General features: G+C 50.7%; 1 protein-coding gene across 6 annotated transcripts in view; it reads left to right on the top strand.

Annotated features, from left to right (window-relative positions):
* Positions 1-17,780, top strand: part of KIAA0513 (KIAA0513 ortholog) — a 57,150-nt gene that overhangs the window by 28,270 nt on the left and 11,100 nt on the right. For 4 of the 6 annotated variants that reach the window (XM_019747108.3, XM_019747109.3, XM_074314493.2 and 1 more), the window contains 9 exons: positions 3,428-3,913; positions 6,050-6,149; positions 7,004-7,077; positions 10,041-10,111; positions 12,136-12,343; positions 13,159-13,199; positions 13,693-13,771; positions 15,684-15,761; positions 17,018-17,047. In XM_019747108.3, coding sequence (XP_019602667.3) covers positions 3,585-3,913; positions 6,050-6,149; positions 7,004-7,077; positions 10,041-10,111; positions 12,136-12,343; positions 13,159-13,199; positions 13,693-13,771; positions 15,684-15,761; positions 17,018-17,047 — 1,010 coding nt within the window. In that variant the 5' untranslated portion in view covers positions 3,428-3,584. Of the gene's footprint in view, positions 1-3,427; positions 3,914-6,049; positions 6,150-7,003; positions 7,078-10,040; positions 10,112-12,135; positions 12,344-13,158; positions 13,200-13,692; positions 13,776-15,683; positions 15,762-17,017; positions 17,048-17,780 lie in introns of those variants that run through there. The other 2 variants (XM_019747112.3, XM_088800206.1) reach the window with 2 other exon arrangements.

The raw sequence follows: 17,780 nt of genomic DNA, 5'->3' as shown, positions 1-17,780 counted from the left end.
GGGCCCGCGATCCTACACGGCAACACCTGGCTGGTTCTGAACAGTCCCCCTGGGCCCGCTTCCTCTGTGTTCTCTGGCTGTCTCAACACAGACAGTCATGTGCGGTGTGTGATCCTCGCGTGCTCACCTTGTCCTGCACCTGTAATTAGGTTTCCTGCCTAGAGAAAAAAGGGGGGGTTGCTTCCCAGACCCTTAGCACAAACCGCCCCTTCACCCTGGCTTTAGCTCCATGACCAGGCTTGGCACCCCCACCTTCAGTCCTGAGAGAGATGAGATCCCTGGGCTGCGGGGCCCGAGGTCGGGGGTGGGAGGCAGTGGAATGAGATGACTGCACAGGGCCCCAGGGCCTGCGCACTGAAGCCCGCGATGCCCTCACGGGGTCCAGCACTGGGCCCTCACCCTGTGCTTCTCCCTGTCACTTTGTCCCCTCCTTTCTGAGCCTATGGAGGAGGCTTCTGGGGAAGGATGACTCATGCGCTCCCAGAATTTCTGAGCTAGGAAGGCTCTGGGAGAGCGGCTCACCAGCCTCAGGGTAGACCAGAAATAGCCGTGATGATTTGGTCTGCTCTTGAACGTCCTGTGCTGTGGCGGTTCTGCTTTGCTAAATAGACGCAGCCCTTCCGACCACTATAAACGTTTCAAGATACTTGTTTCCTTTTCCCTCTGAATTTTTAGTTATTGCAAACTGCATTGTTATGGTAAAGAACAAAATAAAAAAGGGGAAATTACCTCAGTGCCATTTTACTATATTTAGATTCCCTCACCCCCTCTCCCCCTGACCCCCCAATTTATCAGAATTAGAAGTACTGTTGCCGTGAGCGTTTTTTTCCCCCACATAACTATTTTGGAGTGTTTCGAATCATTTTCTTAGGATAAATTCCAAGCATTTAAATTCCTGGATCAGAGGAGAGAAAAATAAGAATTATAGAAATTGCTTTCTAAGGTCTTATTTATCCCAATTACCAGGATTGTTTGAGACTATTACTTTTACCATAACCTCATTGGCATTTGGGTTGTAATTTTTAAATTTTTGCTGATTTAGTAGTATAAGGTGGTACCTAATTGTTTCAAGTTGCCTATCTATATGTGTGGTTATTAGTATGGGTTGAAAAATTGTCATTTAATAATGAAGCATTTAATAATGGTGTTTCTTCTTGTTTGCTTTTGAATAGTTTGTATATCCATTAGCGTATAGTTTTTTATTTTTTTAGTTAGAATTGGGTGAATTTATAATATAAATTGATTGACTCAATTTTCTTATAGTGACTGCAAACATTTTCCTAGTGTGTGATTTTTCCATTTTAATATCAGGTGTGTTATTATAGGTGTGACTTTCTGGTTTTAGGGGAGTCTGAGAACATGATTTCCTGAAGGACCTTAGCATTCTAACCTGGCCGTGATGTCTCAGATGGGGAGACCCCGGCCCAGAGAGCAGAGGCCCCGGCTCACTGACGGCCGGTGGGAGGGGAGCCAGGGCTGCCCCGGCCTGCCACGCTCTAATTTCGAGCCCTCTGAGTGGTAGCGTCCTGCTGTCTGAGCTCCTAAGAGCCCATGTTGCGCTCCTGGCCCCGAAAGTTCTTTTGTGCTGAGGTTTATGCTTCTCTGTTTTAAATCAAGGCAAGCTTTGTAGGACTCTGCTAAAGGTGTGTCGCTGTCACTCTGCTGACAAGGAGCCAGCCATCCCATCTTTCTGACTCGGGGCATTTAAAAATATCCTGGGCTGGGGAATTTGGAGGAACCCATAAGCGCTTTGGGAACATTAAGCTCTTAACAGGCAGTAAATGCAGTTTTGATATTGAACTACCCTCCGAAGATGCATTAGTTCATCAATATCGGCAACCACCTGTCTGCCAGGTGTTGTCCTAGATATTTGGGTCTGTGAAGGGGGAGGAGAGGCACTTGGCTCAGGCTCAGGGGGTGCTCTAGCCCGGAGTTGCTGAGGCATCCAAAGGGCTGCTTCTTCCTGCTTCACTATCTGCCACTCGTCCCTGGAAAGGGAGGGCCCCAGAACTGGCAGGTGACACCTGAACTGGTTGTCAGGAGGCCTGGTTTAGAAGCGAAGATTCTATTCCCAGCTCTGCCGCTGTGTAGCTTGGGTCGCCGACTCCCCCGACTCTTAGAGCACGTTCACGATCAGATCTGTTTGTCATTCAACAAACGTACAGTGAACACTCATTTAGTCAAGACTCTGCACTCGGATTTCTCCAAAGGTGGCTAAGGCCTCCAGGGGTTTTACTTTAGTGGGCAAACAGAAATATTAATACTACCGTGTTTCCCCAAAAATAAGACCTACATGGACCATCAGCTCTAATGCTTCTTTTGGAGCAAAAATTAACATAAGATCCGGTCTTATGTTAATGTAATGTAGGACCGGGTCTCATATAATATCATATAAGACCGGGTCTTATACTCATTTTTGCTCCCAAAAATGCATTAGAGCTGATGGTGCGGCTAGGTCTTATTTTCGGGGAAACAGGGTAGTGTCTACAAGCTGGACTATAAATGAGTGTAAGTGGAATGCCGGGCACCACAGAGGACTCAGTACATTGTTTTGCATAGGGGTGGAAGCAAGCGTCTCAGAAGATCTGGTAACTAAGCCAAGCCTTGAGGGGTAGATAGAATTCTGGGCAGGGGTGAAGAAGGAACAGAACGGAGAGGACCGCCTGGCCTAAAGAGCAGAAGGAACAGACACCGGAAGGCGACGCCAGCATCCAGGGTGGCTGTAGGGAGAAGGGCAGGGAGGAGAGGTTGGGTCCCGGTGGCCAATGCAGCTTAGAAACCTTCAGGGGGCTTGAGAGGGATGATGGGAGAGGCCATGTATCTGAAGCCTGGGAAGGTCCTGTGTCTTGAGTGGAAGAATGTTAAGAATGAGGAAGGAAGAGCTGTGAGCCCAGGAGGTGAGGGGCCCATGTGCTTAGCCGCTTTTCCTGATAACGTCTGACGACATCCTCCTACCCGCCCCACTCCCCCCACTCCATCTTTCACAGCTGTTGATCCCAACGACAGCAGGTGTCAGGTGCAGGTGTGTCTCTGGGGACTTCCAGATGCCAGTCTAGGGTCTGCCTTTTTCTTTACTGGCTTCAGTCTGGGAGGCCAGAGTGGAGAGAGGGCCAGAAGACGCTGCCCTCTTGAAGTCCACTTGCTTAGTTTGGAGAAATCCTGACTGTTGGTATTTATTAGTTCATTTACTCCGCAAAGATTTATTGAGTGCCTGCCACGTGCATACCAGGTGTTTAACAGTAAAGTGGACAAGAGGAAAACGACGGCAGTGTAGAGATGTCCCAAATTCTGGAAGTTTGGAGGCTCTTCTCTTTATAGGGCATGGGAGACTTGATTTATTCCTTGAAGTCTGGATTCTCAGCGCTGGGTTCCCCTTACACAAGGGCTGTGCTCTCCCGCTGATCGTGTTTATGTGCTTCTGTCCTAGATGCCTTAGGGCCATGTGAGCTGCCCCAGCGGACTCATTCCTGGTGGCCAGCAGCTGCCAAGCAGCTCACATGTGATTGGCGGGCTCCCACTGACACTCCTGGGAATCCACGCGGCCAGCTCCTACGTGGCGTCCTTCTCAGCAGCCCACGCAAGCCATGGAGTCCTCAGAGGTCCCTGTGGGCTCGCTGATTGACTTTGGGACCGAGCCATCCGCCTCCTCGCCCCTGGAGGGGCTGCCACCAAAGCTGCAGGATGGGGACAGCTCCCAGGGAGACGGTGCGTCCGAGAGTGAGACCACGGAGTCGGCGGACAGCGAGAACGACATGGGCGAGTCACCCTCACACCCGTCCTGGGACCAGTACCGCCGCTCCTCCTCCAACGACTCCTTCTCTTCCAACCAGAGCACGGAGTCGGCCAAGGATGAGGAGGCCCTGGAGCTCAGGGATTTCATGCGCAGCTACGTGGAGAAGATCTTCTCGGGAGGGTAAGGCCCGGGGCCGGTCTGCTCTCTCTGCTCTGTCCCCCGCGCCAGGTGCCACCTGAGGCCAGGGCTTCCAGGCCCTCACCAGCCCGGTGGTTGGCAACCCCACCCCGGGCTAGAGATAAGACCACTGGGGGAATGTCATCCCTGCTTCCCTCCCACCCCCTGCTTTGACCACTCCACTGACGCCCTCACCTCATCGTTGCTGAATCCAAGACGATACTGCTTTTGCTCTCTCAGTATCTGCGCACTTCTAGGTTAGCTCCTGGTGGGCATTCCACGTCAGAGTCTCACTTGACTAGAGGGCCGCAATGATTAGCTGACATTAAGCTTAGGGGCAATATAAGTAAGACAAGAGGTTTCAGTGACCTGCCCGCCTTGTGATGCCACGGGCAGCTGAACCGTAGCAGCTGCTAGGAGGGGGACCCTTGCTCTCACCTCTTTCTGGTTTTTCTATTGTGGTCCTTGAGGGGTAGGTAAGGAGCATTGGCAGTTGGAGCAGCAGGAAGAGGAAGTGGGAGTTAGCCTGCAGATGGAGGAGCAGGGAATCTGTGGATGGGCTTCTCGCTCTCCTGCCCTCATGTGTTAATATCGCAACCAGGCGCAAGGGAAGGCAAACAAACCCAAATTCATGGGTGTCCGGTGCTGACAGGTGGTCTTGCATCTTCCACAGAAAACACTCGTCGTCCAAGGTCTCGCTGCTCAGAGTGTTGTCTGTGGGCCCAAAGCATCAGCACCAGTGGGAGCTTGTTAGAAATGCAGAGTCTCGGGCCCCACACAGCCCCACTGCCCCTGAATCTGCTTTTAACAAGGTCTCCAGACTATTCACACACACATTACACTCTGAGGAGCTCTGGACGGAGGGGAAATTTTCCATTTTCATTAAAGCAGCAAGAATTTCTGCCTGTTGCCACTCTGCAGAGTACGTTATTTTCCATCAAGATTTAAGGCCCTTGTGTGTAAACTGGCAAGGTGGGTGTCTGCCTTTTTTAGGTGTGCCTTAATTTTCTATGAAGTTCAAAAAGGGGGGGAAAGTTTTCAATGATAATCCAAATATTTGACGATCCAAAAATGCATTTATGTTTGACGTTGAATGCATTCTAGAGAGCAGTAGCTGTGGCTTCCTACTTATTTTGTTTGACGAACATGGAAATTAGTCAGCTTTCTCTGAGCACACCCAGTTAATGAAAAGGGGAGAGAGCCCAGAAGCTTGCTAACTTGCCAGGAAGGCTGGTCTCTAATTGCCACAGCCTGCCAGCCATGTGGAACGTGAACAACTGAGTCAGATGGGTTTTCAGGAGCACGCCAAAAATCACTGCAAATGGCTGGCAAATTCTCGTATTTCACCTGATGTTGGCATGTAGGGATCAGAGTCCGAGATGTTTTCTACAGAACCTTAAATAAATGAAACACTGCATAAGCCAATTGGTCTTCAGTCCCTGCTTCATTTTTGTTGTCATTAAATTTGGGGTAGAGTAGTAGCCCCCCACCAGGTGTGATCAGAAGTGGTTTGGGGTCAGTGAGCACTTTGTCCACTCTGGAGAGAGTGACCCCCTGGGGTCCCTTGGTCTCCATCCCTCACTCATAGAGCAGGACTGAGGTGAGCAGATTGGCTTTTCACGAGCTCAGAGGAATAAGCAACCACGTCCTCCTTCTGATTGGTGGGAGGCGGCGTCAGACCCATATGTCCTGCTGAGACTGAGCACGTTAGGAATTCTTGAATTCAGCGGGTCGATCCATGAAGACCTCAGAACCAAAGATGAGTGGGAGTCAGCTGAGCTGGAGAACCAAGACCACAGGGTCGGGTTTGGTCGCTCTGGTTTGTGCCGGGACCTCACTGGAGATAGGAGGACACGGGGGAAGGAACGTGGGCTGTAGAGCCAGGAAGTCTGGATTGAGACCCCGTTTGCAGCTCCCCCGCTGCGTTGGATCCTTTAGCCTATCTCCTCATCTTTGAAATAGAAATAACACCATTTCCTCGTGGGGTTTCCCAGAGGGAGAGATGAGCTGATGTCCATCAGGCTCTGTCCGTGGCTGGGGTGCAAAACTTACGAGTTTCTCCTTGTCCTCTTCCCCCTACTATAACCTTTTTTGTTCCAGAGGATTGAAAGTTGTTTTTCCCTCTGCTCTTTTTCTCAGGGAGGACTTGGACCAGGAGGAGAAAGCCAAATTTGGGGAGTACTGCAGCAGTGAAAGTGGGAAAGGCCGGGAGTGGTTTGCTCGATACGTGAGCGCCCAGGTAAGGGCAGGTGACGGGGAGGAAACTGGTGGTGCGTTGCATCCTAGCTGTCTCTTCAATTCCTCCCTCTGGAGAAAAGAGTCAAGGGAAATGACCCAACAGAAAAAAGGAAAAAAAACTCATTTATCTAAAGATGTTCTGAAAAGGCCTATTAGGGACAGTGGGAAGTGAGAAATAGCTAGCTCATTTGGATGCCCCCCCGGAAAGGAATGAGTGGGCAAACTGACCTGTCAACTACATGAAATTCCATAAAAGTTAGTTTTTTAAAAGCAAGCATGTGGGCTCCGTCCATGCCTCTTTTTATTAAATAACACTCAATATTCAGTTTTTGTAAAGTAATATATTCATGACAGTGACAACCTTGTAAGTTCAGAAAGGAATTGAGTTTTGTAAATATCCAGTAGTTTCTTTTTTTCCTATAACGTGGCTTAAACTCTTCATTCTTAAAATATCTTTATCACAGATAATTTATTCTTCAAAGGAAAATTAGAAAATGCAGATAAGCAAAAACGGAAAAACTACTCATAAATCTACCACCCAGAAATAGCCAGTGTTGTCATTTGGCGGTTTTGTTCCTTTGTACTTTTCCGTGTGTGGGTGAGTGTGTGAAGTTCCTAGTTGTTAGACTCTCATAAGGAAATGCAGGAAACTGCCTGCCCGTGCTCTGCCAAGCGGCGGTCGGTGGAGTGCCAGGTGCCAGCTCTCTGCTGGGGTCCTGGTTTCTGTAGAGCAGGGGAGGCTGTTACGCTGGGGAGGCTGCTGCGCTGAGCTGAGAGATGCTCAGCAGAGGCCCACAGCCTCTCTGAGCGGCTGCCTGGTCGTCCCAGTGACATGTCTGCCCTCTTCCTGAACAGCGCTGCAATTCCAAGTGTGTCTCCGAGCCCACCTTCTACCGCCTGGTGCAGTCTTTTGCTGTGGTCCTGTTCGAGTAAGTAATGCCGTTGCTCAAAGCTCTTGTCCTATGGAGCTTGCCCTCCCTCCCTGACCTGCCCCGTAGTAACCCAGGTGTGAGTAACAGCTGCACGAGTCATCCACTCAAAGCTGCTGTGACAGCAGCAACTTTGGGCATCAGCTCCAAGGAGATGTGGTGACCAGCATCTCACGGGAGGGAGTCATTAGCGAGCGGTCCTACCTGGGAGTAGAGCCTAGAGGACCGCAGCTGGGTGTGAGTAAATTCCTCCTCTCAGAACCTCAGGGCAGGCCTGTGATTATACAAGTCGGCCTTTCCCTCCTCCAGCAGAGATCTGGAGTTTTCTTGATTTCCTGTTGTGAAGTACTTGAAACTGGGTAACCGCCCACTTAATGATATGATTGCATGACATAGCCTGCCCTGAGTACAAACTGGACACTGCTGGAGCCTTTTCTCACACAGGCATTCGTAGGCAGTGTGGGGGGGTGGGAGGGGCCCCCCTCGGCTTCTGTGTAGCTGTGGGAGGCCGGCCGGGAGCCTCCTGGGGTTCTCCTGCTGAGGCCCTGTGGCCCTAGCACTGCCAGACCCACTTTAGACATCTCAGACTTGCATCAGAGCGGGCGACATACCCTCCAAATTATGAATCTAGGGGACGTTCTCCGCTTGGAGGAAGCCGAGCCGTGGCTATAGATCCAGGTGAGGGGGGCAGATCGTGGGTAAGAAATGAAAGGGTACAGGGAAGCCCTGATCTGACAGTCACTCAGTGTGGCCTCAAAGCAGGTCCCTGTGCCGTGGCTTCTGCCATGGCCACCTCCTCCTGGCCCCATGTCTGTTTTGTCTTTCCCCAACATAAATGTAGCTCTTCTCTTCAATCTCAATTCTCCTGCGTCTTGGTGTCTCCTCACCTTTCTGTATTCCGCCACGAACATGGGGCATGGACTAGAGGAAAGTGACCAAAAGAGCAGAGAATCTGTGTTTGTCCTGCACTTACTCAGAATATCCCAGGTTCAGGATATACTCCCAAAGGGGGGAATCTGGGTGTGCCGCCCCCCCCCTCAGCTGGGAGCACATCAGGAGCTTGTGTAAAGCAGCCCCCAGGTTGTGTTGTATGCAGCATGCCCTCGGGCACTGAATACACTTAAACTTCCAGACATTTGCGTCTATAGGAATTTTCATGAACCCATAGAGTGCGTTGATTGGGCCTGTCCCACATGGTAACATACCTAATTCTCAAATTTTCTTTGATTTTTTTCCTTAAATAAATAAAATTGGGGAAAAATTAAATTCAGTTTCTAACCCTGCCCAAACACAAAATCTTTCCATTGCTTTGTGAGCATCTACTGGGGGTGCCAAAAAAATGTATACAAGTGGACGACTTTGGTCAACGTTGCTCAAGCAGTAGTTCGTCGTAATCAGAAGTGTCAGGACGCTGATGGTAAGCACTTTGAGCACCTCTTGTAATTGCAGAAGTCAAACGTGACTTGTATTCATCTTTTGTTATCGGTATATATTATTACAATTTTAATACAGTTTTCCTTTCTTAAAATGTGTATACATTTTTCATTTTTTTGGCCCCCTCTGTATATTTTTGTATGCTTGCAAAAAAAAAAAGAAACCCTACAATATTTTGAAATATTTATTAGTTTTTAAAATATATGAGTTTTATCATTTTTAGTTTATTAGTATCTTTAGTGTTTACTTTTACTTAGTCTTTTATGGTTTTGTTAGTAGTTTAGTTCTTTGAATTTATTAGATTATATAAAAAGATAAACAAAAATGGCCCTAATCTACTATCTAGATCACTTCTGTTGATTTTTATTTGTAAGTAATATTTGTCCAAGGTTAAAAACTAAATATGAAAAAAAAGTACAAAAGAGAACAGATACACAGGTGCAGAAGCTGCAGTGAAAAGGAAAGCTTGTCACACACCCTTTCTCTCACTATGGATTCATCTTCCAATGAAAACCACTGTTAATAATGCACACATTAGCAAATAATGTATTTTTTTAAGAAAGGCATTACATTTACACACAATTCTGCATCTGTAATAGCTGTGTAGTATTCTAATATATCCATGTACCATAATTTACTCAACTCATGACCTGTTGATGGCATTAGGTTGTCCCTCTTCTTTTTCTTCTCTGATTCACGGTGCTACTGTGGACCCACGGTAGCTTTTGTGACGATAACAGTACAAGCCTTCTTTTTGAAGATTTTCATTCTGTTTTGTTTGTTTGTTTGTTTGTTTGCTAAGTTGAAGAGACTGGGTATCTCAGGATCGTGTTAGGTTGGTGCAAAACTAATTGCGGTTTTTTAATTTGTACTTATGTTTAACCTTTTAAACCGCAATTACTTTTGCACCAACCTAATAATATAGTAAGTAGGATATAACATAGTCGATATAAGTCTTTACATGTATAGAACATTCTTTAGTGTATGAAACATTCTGGTATAGAATCATTTGATTTCCAGCAAGTGACCTAGGGTGGGTCGGTGTACATATTCCCAGCAATCCACATCTTCCCCTGCCCTCAAGGTGGTTCCGATGCGGCTCAAGCCTGAGCACCGTTGACTGCACTGTATCATCTAACTCATGATTCCTGAGAAGCAGGGACTGGAGGGCCACTGCCTTTGACCTGAGACCTGAGGCCCGACTTCCAGTCCTGGCGCTGCTCCTGGGTGCAGATGGACCTTCCCGGGCCTTGGTTGTTCGACCCTGAAAGTGAAGGAGGCCAGGCTGCCAGACATGAACTCCTTCCTGCCCAGAGTCAGACCCAGGCTTTGCCATGTGCCTGTGGGCAGTTCACCGAATTGAATCGAGGAGGATTATTCTTGTTGCTTCTCCTATGTAGCTAGCATCTGGGGAGTGAGCTATTAATGTAGACATGTTTGTAAAGTATTTTGGCCTCATTGCATGAACTTGCAGTGAGAAAATCGGGTCAAACAACTCTTCAGCCAGTCAACCCTCCTCTTCATTTTAGGTGTCACCAGATGGATGACTTTGGGCCTGCCAAGAACCTCATGACCATGTGCTTCACTTACTATCACATCGGTAAGGCCCAGGGGTGTGGCTCACGTGGGGGGCAAGCTTGGAGCCTCAAGACATGTCAGCTTCTAACAGGGCATCAGATGAGGATTTCTTCCTGATTAAGGCAAAGCTGAACGAGACTTCCAGGAAACAGTGAAATCTGATGTTAGGAAGGGAGGAGCAAGGAGTGAGATTCCTAGGACAGGAGGAGAAGACCCACGTGGTCTACATCGTGGTGGAGACATTGACTGTCCGCGGTACGAAGCAAACCACCCCGCTGTTAGGCAGTGAGACGATCAACACATTCAGCAGGACGTCCCGTGGTAGACACAGGACTTGCTGGATATGAGGACACCAGTTTCAGGTTTTAGCAAAACATGACACCAGGTTGGCTGTTGAAGGGAGCTAAGAGGAACGGTCTAGATCTTCGGCTGGAAAGCATTCCCAGGTATGGGCTGGAGGTGCCTTAGTGAAGAGTGCACGTTGTTCTTTACGCTGAGGCTCTGACAGCTCTTCTGGCTCATTCCATTGCAATTTTCTGGTACATTGGAGCTTGAGGGCTCCTGTGTTAAGCTGCTACAACAGTGTCATTCAGGCCCCTGGAAGAAGGTTGCTGGGGGCCTGCCCGTGGAGTAGAGCTGGGTCAGGGCAGTGCTGGCACCGGCCTCCCTTTCCAACTCCCCCCAGGACCCATGGGTTCGCTCCTCTGGTGTATCCCCATCCTCTGCAACTTGGCTTCCTCCTGTCCTTCTCCCAGCAGCCCATCCTCTCCACGCCCTCCTGTTCTGTTGGCAATAGCTGGTCTGACAGCCTTAGCTCGGCCAGGCCGTTCATCGGCTGACTTTGGGTCAGATGGGAACCTCTCATCCGACGTGTGGCTCCTCCTTCTCAAGGAACATCTAGACACTGCTTGTCTGAGTCAGATCTGTGCAGAGCAGCTTAAATTAGTCCCATGTTTCCCCGAAAATAAGCCCTAGCTGGACAATCAGCTCTAATGCGTCTTTTGGAGCAAAAATTAATATAAGACCCTGTATTATATTATATTATATTATGTCATGTCATGTCATATTATATTATATTATATTATATTATATTATATTATATTATATTATATTAGACCCGGTTTTATGTTAATAGTAAAATAAGACCAGGTCTTATATTAATTTTTGCTCCAAAAGATGCATTAAAGCTAATTGTCGGTTGGGTCTTATTTTCAGGGAAACACGGTAGGAGACACTGGGCACCTTGACGTGTAGAGAGCACTTTTACCTGTAAGGGACGTCTTGCCTGAGGGGGACACCTATGACCTGAAGGGGATGCCTTGACCTGTAAGGGGGTAATTTGACCTGTAGGGGGCTCCTTGGCTTGTAGAAGGCACTTTAGCCTGTAAGGGACGCCTTGGCCTGAAGGTGCGTCCATGCACTGTGCTTAGAAAGGGGCATTCCTTGTGTTGCCTCCACTCACACCCCTCCTTCTCCCAGGATGCCCTCCTCCCGTTCTCCCAGGATGCCCTCCTCCCGTTCTCCCAGGATGCCCTCCTCCCGCCATCTCCCTGGTCCAGCACTCTCCTGCTGCAGGTCCCATCCAGGTGCCATCAAGCCTGCCTGGAGTCTGCACGCTTCCTCCCACCATAAGGAAAGAGTTTTCTGTTGTCCGCTAACCCTTGGCTGCACCACCACGTGATTGCTTTTTATCTTATGCTCTTGCTGTGCGTGTGCATTGCTCACCTCCTTTCTGGACTGTGCGCTTCTTTGGGGCTGGATCCTCACGTGTTTCTTCTTTAGCCCCTGTGGCACCTGGCTGACTTCTCGGACACCGTCAGTACTTAGTGACAACCCTGAGAGAGAAGGCCCCCCAGGCCCCCGTCTTCTCCTGGGCGCCTCTGAGCGAGCCTTTGGCTTCTTGCTGCTGTTTCTGGCAGTTGCAGAAGGAGGCCTCCCCACCACCCCAGAGCAGCTCCAGCAGCTAGCAGGGGTTCCTTCCCACCCTCTGTTGTTGCTCCCACACAGCCCGGTTCTTATCCCTGCTCTCTTTCCCCCCGTCTCTAGGTAAACCGCACCTGCTCCCCTCAGAATCCAAGGAGAAGCCCGCAGGGAGCATTGACTCCTACTTGAAATCCGCCAACAGCTGGTTAGCGGAGAAGAAGGACATTGCCGAGCGGCTGCTGAAGAACACGTCGGCCAAGACGGAGAACGTCAAGGGGTTCTTCGGGGGGCTGGAGACCAAGCTCAAGGCACCTCTGGTCAGGAAAAATGAGTAAGTGTCCCCTCGTGTGCATGCCGGTGTGTCTGTGCAGACGGGCAGGCACACAGGCGTGACAACCGGCAGAGGCCTATTGAGCCCAAAGGGACAAGGAGGCACCGGGCTGGTAATGGAAGAATCTGTCCACGCTTGGTGATCGGTGGGGGCCCCAGAGCCGCTCCCGAGAAGCACAGCTGCCGGCCCAGCTTGACTCCTTGCCCACCCCCAACCCCCACCGAGTTTTCTAAGGTTTCCAAATGCCATTCCATTTGCTGACATGCAGGGATGTCCCCTGGGAGTCCATGTTTTCTAGAACAGATGAGGAGCATATGGAAGTTGTCAATTGGCAGGACAATTTCCCTTCTCTTTTAACTGTGGCGAGAGCTTGTGTTAAAGGAGCGAGGTCGACTCAGAAGAAACTACTGTCCCCAAGACAGCGGTCCTCCCACAGAAATTCAGGATCCCGATAACAGGCGTGTAGGAGCTCAGATTTCCACAGAGAAAAAGGGGCGCATCAACAAGAGAGCCCTGGGCCCAGTGCCTGCGCCGGCTACCCTGGGGTCCCTGTCTTGACCTCCGATGGCTGGGTTACAACCGGGTGACTTGGCTTTATTCCTTTTCTGGTCCAGAAAAAATGGCATAGAGAAGCCTAAATTCTACAAGACCGGCAATTGACAAATGCAGCATTGGCTTAATAGAAATATTTTAGAGGAAACCATGTTAAATGCACACATTGCTTATGAGACTGAATCCCGTTTCAGCAATGTCAGGTGGTTTCTTTGAGAGAGTGTGGGGGTCCTAGTGTCACAGCTGTGGTTTCTCTTCCCCAGGGAGGAGGAGAGCAAGGCCAAGGACAAGCCTCAGAAGACTGGTGAGTCCTCCCAGCCATCCAGTCCCAGTGACCCAGGTCTCCTCGGGGCTCTTAAACCAGGCCACCTTAGCTGGCAGCACCAACAAGCAGGTCCATGACTGTCCTGGGGCTCCACGGGAGCGTGAGGTGCTGCCGTGGGTGACCCTCTAGTTGCTCTCAGCTCCTGTCTGTTTTCTTACGGAATTTCCATGGAAGAGCCCCTTTTCTATGGAGAGGATGCAGGAACTAAGCTCCTCATCCCAGGGAGGTGAAGGGAAGTGTTGCCGGGGGTGCGGGAACCTTTCAGGGATCCCTCCCTCAGAAGGGGTTCTCATCGCCAGGTGTGAGGAGCATCATTCCTGCCCAGGGGTGGGAGACAAGCTGTCGTGCAATTTCAGCTATGTGTTTCTGTGGCCCCTGGGCAGAGGCGGTGGCTGCTGGGAGCGTCACTGTAGGGTGTGCCCCCATGTGGGTGCCCCCAGAGCCACGCTCAGTCTTTCTCCCCTTCCTGCAGTGACTGTGTACAGCCCAGAAGAGGAAAGGAAGGGAGAGAAGATCTACCTGTACACGCATCTGAAGCAGCAGCCCATCTGGTAAGACCAACCTCGCAGTGGTGGGGCAGCGGTCACCGCACTTGGTCTCCCTCAGAAACCAAGGTCACTCACACCCACTAGGGAAGCCCAAATAGGACAGGTGAGCGATCGCCAGGGCTGGTGAGGATGTGGAGATGCTGGAACCCTCCTACACTGCCGGTGAGATTGTCACGTGGGGCAGCCACTTTGGAAGACAGCCTGGCAGTTCCTCGGAAGGTGAAACAGAATTACCCTCTGACATAGCACTTCTACTCTACGAATGTGCTCGAAAGACTTGGAAACGAAAGTCAAGCAAAACGGTGTGCACTTGTCTTCATACTAGCGTTCCTCATAGGAGCCGAAAGGCAGGCACAACCTCAATGTCCATCGACGTATGCATTGGACATGTGGGTGCACGGAGGTGATACATTCCCACCGCGGAATGTTACCCAGCCACATAGAGGAACGAGGCACTGACGCATGCTCCAGCATCGCTGGGCCGGGAACACATTTTGCTAAGTGACAGCAGCCAGACCCAGAGACCACATAGTGTATGATTCCACGTATATAAAATGTTCAGGATAGCCAAATCCCTGGAGACAGAGTAGATTAGTGGTTGCCAGGGACTGAGGGAAACGGGGAACCAGGAGTGACTGCTTGTGTACAGGGTTTCTTTATGGGGTGATGAGAATGTCTTGGAAATAGTGGTGACGGTTGCACAACTCTGTGAATATGCTAAAAACCACTGAATTGCATACTTCACAAGAGAAAATGTTAGGGTTATGTGAATTATAGCCCCCAAATGCTATTTTATTTACATGAAGGTCGTGGTAAAAGTGAGAGGCCAGTGGCCAGGGGAAATCTTACTCTGTGGATGACCACTTGTGCAGCTGTAATCCCGCCAGAGCGTCTCCATCATCACATTGTGTTTAGTCATAGTAGGCTCTGGGCTAGCCCCTGGCACCCAAAGGGAGTCAGATGTTCTCCTCCCTCAAAGATCACAGTCTAGCCCTGGGAGAACTGCAACAAAACCAGGGCCATGTGAGGAATGTGGCCAGGGAGGGCTGAGCTGGAGCTGTCCAGGAACCTCTGTACGGAGGCTCCACCTGAGCTGGGCCAGGTGCAAGAAGAAGGAAGCCAAAGGGAAAGCTGACCGGCCCCTGTCACTCCTCTCCAGTGATTTCAGCTCAGCCCCTCTGGGCCTTGATTTGGGGGCCGTCATATCATCTGCAACAGGACAACAACCCTAAAGGGCTGGGTGATGACTGTTTTAGGCTTTGCAGGCATCCATCCAACTCTGTTATTAGACAATATGTAAGTGAATGGGCGGGGCTGTGTTCCTATAAACCTTGATTGACACAAACAGGCAGTGGCTGGATTAGGCCCACCCACCAAATCGGTAGTTTGCTGACTCCTGATCTTTAAAAGGAACGTATCTTCCTGCATGTCCCTATAAACATGCTTGCTGTCTGCCCGTGCCCTGTCCCTGCCACGTTCCCGTTTATGTTCCTAGCACTTGCTCTAGAAAAGCAGGTCTCCCCGACCCCTTGCTTTCTCTTGGGAGCCTCAATGGGAGACGGAGAAGCAGGAAACGGCCTCTGTCTGCATCCCGCCTGTGGCAGCTTCAGCTTTGACCTGAAGAATCCAGGGTCACCCAGCTCCACCTCTCACCTTACTGGCTGCACTTCAGCTGTTAGGCTCTCTCCCCCCAGGAGAGGTGAGCAGCTGCACTCACGATGCTTGGCCAGGGACCCCAGGGAGGCACCTGACTGAGGATAAAGGCCGGTGCTCCTTTTCTCAGACCTACCTCCCTGGGGCTTTTAGAAGCTCCTCCAGATGTGGCAGGAAGATGGGCTTTCTCATCCCTCAGGGGGCCGAGAGCTGCCTCTCCCACGTCGCTTGGAAAGAACTGACGCGTGTCTCTTTCTCGCAGGCACACGCTGAGGTTCTGGAATGCGGCCTTTTTCGATGCTGTCCACTGTGAGAGGAGAAAGCGGTCCCCCACGACCAGGTAGGAGCAAAGTCTGGGCCTGCTTTCTTCGGGAAAGAGGACCCGGGAGAACTTTCTCTTCCTGTTTCTGAAGAGGAGAGCAGAAGAACGGCTGAGTCCATGTGTCTGTGTTTCTCCTTCAACCCTGTCTGGCGCAGTGCCCTGCAAGCTGCCTGAAGGGTCCGGGGCGCACAGCTTCGTGGCGGGGGTGGGGGTCGTCAGCTTGCATGAACGCTTCCTGTCCTGGGGCTCTGGCATGACTTGACCTGACCCTCCTGAGAAACGCAGACTCCCACTGAATGAAACCATCAGGACCCGCTCAGACCCACTCTCCCTATTCCCTGTAAAAAGTCAGAATCCTGAGCACGAACCACTGCCACAGGGTCCTGGGGTGCAGGGCTGGCCGCCACCCCCAGACTTTGCTCTAACATCCAGAGAAATGCAATTGCTGCTTTCAACTTACTCCTCTGGTCTGCAGCCTGAACAGACCTCTCCAGCTTCGCTGAGGGTGGCCTTGCCACTTCAGAAGACCCCTTTGGTGAAGCATTTCGCAGAGCACGCGGCGGCTGTGAGGGGCGGGCACTGACGCTGTGGGGCTGGCTCTCAGTTCTCTCTCTGGCCACAGCGAAGTAAGGCCGCCTCCCGCGGGCACACAGCGCCGGGCAGGACGGGAGCAGCCCTCCCAGTCCTGGGTCCCCTTATCGGCCCCGCCAGTCCTGGGGCTGTGACACCTCTGAACCTCTCCTCATTAACAAGATGGATCCCCTCGTCTCTAATCCTGGGGAGACCCCTTCCTCCCTGGCACGGAGACAGCAGGTTCTGCTGTTTAAGATAAGATTTCAGTCCACTAGCACGTGGGGCAATCTTAGGTGAAATCTTTCTGTTTGGGGGGGGCAGCTAAACCCTAGTGGGGGCACGATAGCCTGCCTGTACCCCACAGCAATCTGCTGTGGCTGCATTTTCTGGGGGGGCAGAGGGTGCAGGTGTGGGGGACACCGACACTCTTCCCGAGGACTCAAGAGAGAGAACTCTATGCTCTGCCAGGAAACGAAAGGGAAGGACATGCTTAGATGCTTGTAGGTGAATGGGGTTCCTCTTGTCGCTGAGCGCTCAAACTCCTAGGAAACAGATTGATCTCGAATACCCTGTCGCTCTCTGTTCTTCTCCGTTTCTGCCTGTAATAACCCTCCTTCTTTCGCTTGTTCTCTTTTTCCATTCACATATCTTGCATGACTTTGACATGTTCCTCTGTTGACCTGTTTCTGCTGCCGCTCCAGAGGGGATGCTGGAGAGGAGGAGAAGAAGAGGTGTGTGTCCACGGGACTTTGTTCATGTTACAGTGCTGGGGGGTCCCTTCCAGGGCCACCTCAGGGCGGGGAGGGCAGAGCCCAGACCCAGGTGCAACTCAGCGCTGGCTGCTGGCGGTGAGGGCACTCCTGGGAGGCAAGCCCAGCGCTGGGGCAGGCGGGTGCCGGGTGAGAGCTCGTCAAGCACAGAGCACCCCAAAATAGACAGGAAGCAAATAAGGCACCCCGATTCCTCCCAGAAGGCCCAGTGGGAGTTCAGAGAGGAGAGAGCAGTGAAGTCCAGAAAGTCGGCTCCAATTTTGAGGGAACTGAGCTTTGTGCCGGCCCCTTCCAGGCAGACCTTGAAACCACACCCATGGCTTCACTTGTGTCACGCTCGGAACCCCAGCTTGGAAGTCACAGCTGGGTGCAGAGGATCTGTCTGTCTGGTCACGTGCTCAGAGGTGTGCAGGGGCCTGTCAGACCCACAATAACAAATTTGAGGCATCACGGAGAATGGACAGTGGCTGTCTCATTCCCAGCCTGATGGAGAGCCTGTGTGTGAGGGGTCTGACTTGAATTGTTGGAACTTCGTATTTGTTAGATATCTTTTATAGTATATTTTTAGAGTTCAAGACCTATTCAAACTATCATTTCTGATACAGTGATTTTTTTTTTCCCCATGGAAATTTCCCAAAGCATGCTGTAATCATGTGATATATTTTTAATGCTTATTGTTTTATGAGAAATCTTG

Source organism: Rhinolophus sinicus, chromosome 8 (assembly GCF_057876585.1).
Source record: "Rhinolophus sinicus isolate RSI-liver-muscle chromosome 8, RSI-T2T, whole genome shotgun sequence".
In the NCBI taxonomy this organism is placed as follows: domain Eukaryota; kingdom Metazoa; phylum Chordata; class Mammalia; order Chiroptera; family Rhinolophidae; genus Rhinolophus; species Rhinolophus sinicus.
Note: the sequence above shows the minus strand (reverse complement) of the source record. Positions and strands in the feature narration are given on the sequence as shown.